Source organism: Carlito syrichta, unplaced genomic scaffold, assembly GCF_000164805.1.
Source record: "Carlito syrichta isolate Samal-C Ts95f unplaced genomic scaffold, Tarsius_syrichta-2.0.1 Scaffold309715, whole genome shotgun sequence".
Lineage (NCBI taxonomy): Eukaryota > Metazoa > Chordata > Mammalia > Primates > Tarsiidae > Carlito > Carlito syrichta.
In genome coordinates this window covers 200,515-204,335 of record NW_007253811.1, presented here as the reverse complement: position 1 = coordinate 204,335, position 3,821 = coordinate 200,515, and the positions used below count along the sequence as shown (strand labels likewise).

The window sequence follows — 3,821 nt, the reverse complement described above, 5'->3', positions numbered from 1 at the left end:
AAAAAAAAAAAAAAAAAAAAAAAAGATTATGTTTCCTTTATTGTTATTCTCAATTCAAAGAAGGAAAAAGGAAATAAGACATATAAATATGTACTAGAGGACATTTAAAAATCATCCTAAGAGAAATGACTTAACAGACATGGCCAAAGAGAAGCCCAAGACAGGGTTAAATAGTAAAAGCATGGATGACGTTGTCATGCTTTCTGGTCAAATGATAAATGCAATATTCACTTAAGCGATATGGGAAAAATGTACATGAACCTTCCCAGTTTTTAATCTTATTATATTATTTTATTTATTTTTTTTAAATTACTTTTTTTTTTTAATTTTTTTTTTTTTGAGTTGGAGTCTCACTCTGTTGCCCAGACTGGAGTGCAGTGGCTGCTCCCGGCCACCGCAGCCTCGACCTGCTGGGCTCCGGCGATCCCTCCACCTCAGCCTTCCGAGTAGCCGGAATCACAGGCGCACGCCACCATGCCCGGGTGATTTTTTGATTTATTGTAGAGATGAGGTCTTGCCATGTTGCCCAGGCGGGTCTCGAACCCACAGGCTCAGGCGATCCACTCACCTCAGCCTCCCAAAGGCGTGGGATGACAGGCTGAGCCACCGAGCCCGGCTATTATATTATTTTTTAGAGACAAGGTCTCGCTCTCTTCAACTCAGCCTGGAGTGCAGTGGCTCACTCATAGCTCACTGTAGCCTCAAACTCCTGGGTTCACACGATTCTCCCAACTCAGCCTCCTGAGTAGCTGGGATTACAGGCACACACCAGCTGATGACTGGCTAAAAACAATTTTTTAAAAGCACTTTAAGGGTTTTCTCTTGTGACATTTGAAGGAAAAAAAACCCCAAGTGTCACTAGGTAGCTCAAAAGGGCAGTCCAAAATCAAGCGTATCTGATGCCACATTGATGCCATGGGATGGCCGAAGCTGAGCCATGTAAATGTTATGTTTTAGCCTCAGTCGCCCAAAGTGCTGGGATTACAGGTTGAGCCACCGGGTCCAGCCTTCTGTCTACATATTTTCTAAAGAAAATTGAACCGCCATGGCCCATTCTCTGACTGTTGGGCATTTAAACTGCACCCACCTTTTCTTTGCTGTGAATAATGATAGCTTTTCCCCCAAAACAATCAATTCGACCAAATCATTTTAGGATTCAAATAAATGAAGTACGATGGAGAAATCAAATCAGGACCAGAATATTCACTGCATCTCTCAACTTCCCTAGTCACAATGCAACGAATTCAGACCCTGTAGTGTTTCATGTAATAAGAGTGTTTCATGCAGGTTAAATAAAAAAGGCTCACTCAGCCCAAGAGAAAAGCAAAAACAACTTCAAGTAGAGAAATGTTTACTTTAAAAGCATAATTTGTATAGTTTATACACTATTATCCAAATACTACCATCTTCTTGTAAAATCATATTTCTGATGGAAAAATGATAAAATGGCAGTTATTTAATACAATTTTAAAATTCAGATTTTGCTAGTTCAAAATCATACCTGTTCAGGTGAGACTGTATCAAATGCTAGGATAGGACTGTATAATATTACTCTTGAGACCTCATAACATTATTAAACATATAAAAGAACTTCTTACATTGGGGAGACATTATGAATCGCCTCATATTCTAGTAGCAGAGATAAAAATATCTTTTATTGGATTACTAAGCCGATCACAATGAAAGAAAGAAACTATGTGTATTCATTTATTTATTTCTGAGTTGGAGTCTCACTGTGTTGCCCAGGCTGGAGTGTAGTGGTACACTCATGGCTGCTGCAGCCTGGACCTACTGGGTTCAGGTGATCCTCTGTCTCATCCTTCCAAATAGCTGGAACTACAGGCCGGTGCCACCGTGACCGGCTAATTTTTTGATTTATTGTAGAGATGAGGTATTGCCAAATTGCCCAGGCTAGTCTCAAACCCCTGGGCACAGGCAATCCTCTTGCCTCCACCTCCTAAAGTGCTGGAATTACAGGCATGAGCCACCATGCCCATCAGCATTCCTTTAATTAAATGGGCTGAAAAATCCACAAATTCCGGGATAAACTGTCTCACTGGTATACCTGAAAAATCAAGTGCTTTGAAAACTTTACGTTGCAAACAGCATCTTGCGATATGTTTGTAACTATTGGATATGCTTTTAGAACAAAAACAGTGGATCTTAAAATAAATAAATAAGTCTTGACTAAATCCCACTTTTTTTTTTTTTTCTTCAGAAAGCAGGATTTATTGAGAGGACAGAGAAGCTCCCACAGTGGGAGGAGACCCAAAGAGGTTGACTCTAAATCCCACGTCCAATTTCACTTCCTTTAGATACTTGCGTTTAAACTGAGTTCATCGACTGTGGGCCCCAATTGTTGCCTTTGACCTCTGTCCATCCCAGAGGGGCTCTGAGAAAATCAGTCCTGGCCTTTTCATTCTCCCCTCACCCGCCCCCCTCTATTCTTTCTCACTTGGACAGAGCACGTTTGGGGCCCACGGTGGGCCAGTGCTAGTTTGCACGTCTGCATTATGTTGTCTGAGATGTCCCAAGCACTGAGCCCCGATGGGAATATGGGTTGCTATAGCTGAACATACACACATAGTCATTTTCACCCCCTACACAATCATCCTTTAAGAAGAAAAGCCAAGTTTAGCAAGGGGGCTGGGAAGAGGCTGTTGGCAACGAACCTTCGATTTTCACTTCGGCTTCAGAGTCTTCATTTGTTTCTGAAGGGCCCAACTGAGAAGAATCTTGAAAGAAAAATTTCTAAAATGACTTTTGTAATCAACTATTCCCATATGCCAACATTTTACTGCTCCTATACCAAAAAAGCAGCTTATCCTGGCATTTTAAATACATTTCATACATCATAAACATAATTTTAATTTTACAAGGGATAATAATAGGACAATAAAGGATAATTTTTTAAGGCATCCTCTTATGAAAGGACTGAGAGGAGATAGAAACTTTCAGATATTATCAAATAATACAGAGTTACCCACATTAATGGACATATCCTTCTATTGGGAACAATGGTATTCACGTGGTCATGGTGTTTTCTTGTCATCAGGAGTTACTAGGATTTTAAGAAAGCCATTTGTTTCAGTTAACAGTTCCTGCTTTTTCTGCAGTAACCCCAGGGTAATTCATGGTCTATTATTACATGAAAACACAATCAGTTTTTCTGGTAGACAAGAATTATGATGCACACATTCAGTTCTACAAACAGATAAAAGGGGCAAATAAACCTTAGAAGAAAGACATAAAATTCCTACCTGGCTAGAGATTACCTCACCTAATTCTGGCTCATTTTAGACAGATTTGCCAAAGATTGCATAATTAACTTTTAGTAAAGGAAGAAATGCTATAACTCAAAAGCAATTTAGCTGTTTTGATATACTATAGCTATGGAAGATGTTACCTCTGGAGGAAAATGGGAACTCTCTGTACTATTTTTGTACTTTCTTGTGAACCTATAATTATTTCAAGATTAAAAGCTAAAGGGAAAAAGCAAACTAATTCAGCTCTGTTGTAAATGAACTTCCCGCTGTATTGTAGAAACAAAAATATCCCAGAAATCAAGTATTTCAAAGGCCAACATCCAATGAAGGAATTCTGAGTCTTAACACCAGCCTTACAACTAACTTCTACCTACATAGGTCTTCTTCTTTCTAAATACTATCTATTCATTCTAAAAAATGGGCCAGGCTGACCTGCCTGGGCAACTTGGCGAGACCTCATCTCTACAATAAATCAAAAATTAGCCGGGCGTGGTAGCGTGTGCCTGTAGTTCCAGCCACTCGGAAGGCTGAGGTGGAAGGATCGCCGGAGCCCAG

The 3,821-nt window shown here is 39.9% G+C and overlaps 1 protein-coding gene across 1 annotated transcript in view; it reads right to left on the bottom strand.

The window, feature by feature from the left end:
• Positions 1 to 3,821, bottom strand: part of GTF2IRD2B (GTF2I repeat domain containing 2B) — a 48,944-nt gene that overhangs the window by 8,821 nt on the left and 36,302 nt on the right. The window contains exon 10 of the mRNA XM_008067574.2: positions 2,673 to 2,735. Within this exon, the coding sequence (XP_008065765.1) occupies positions 2,673 to 2,735 (63 nt within the window). The remainder of the gene's footprint in view (positions 1 to 2,672; positions 2,736 to 3,821) is intronic.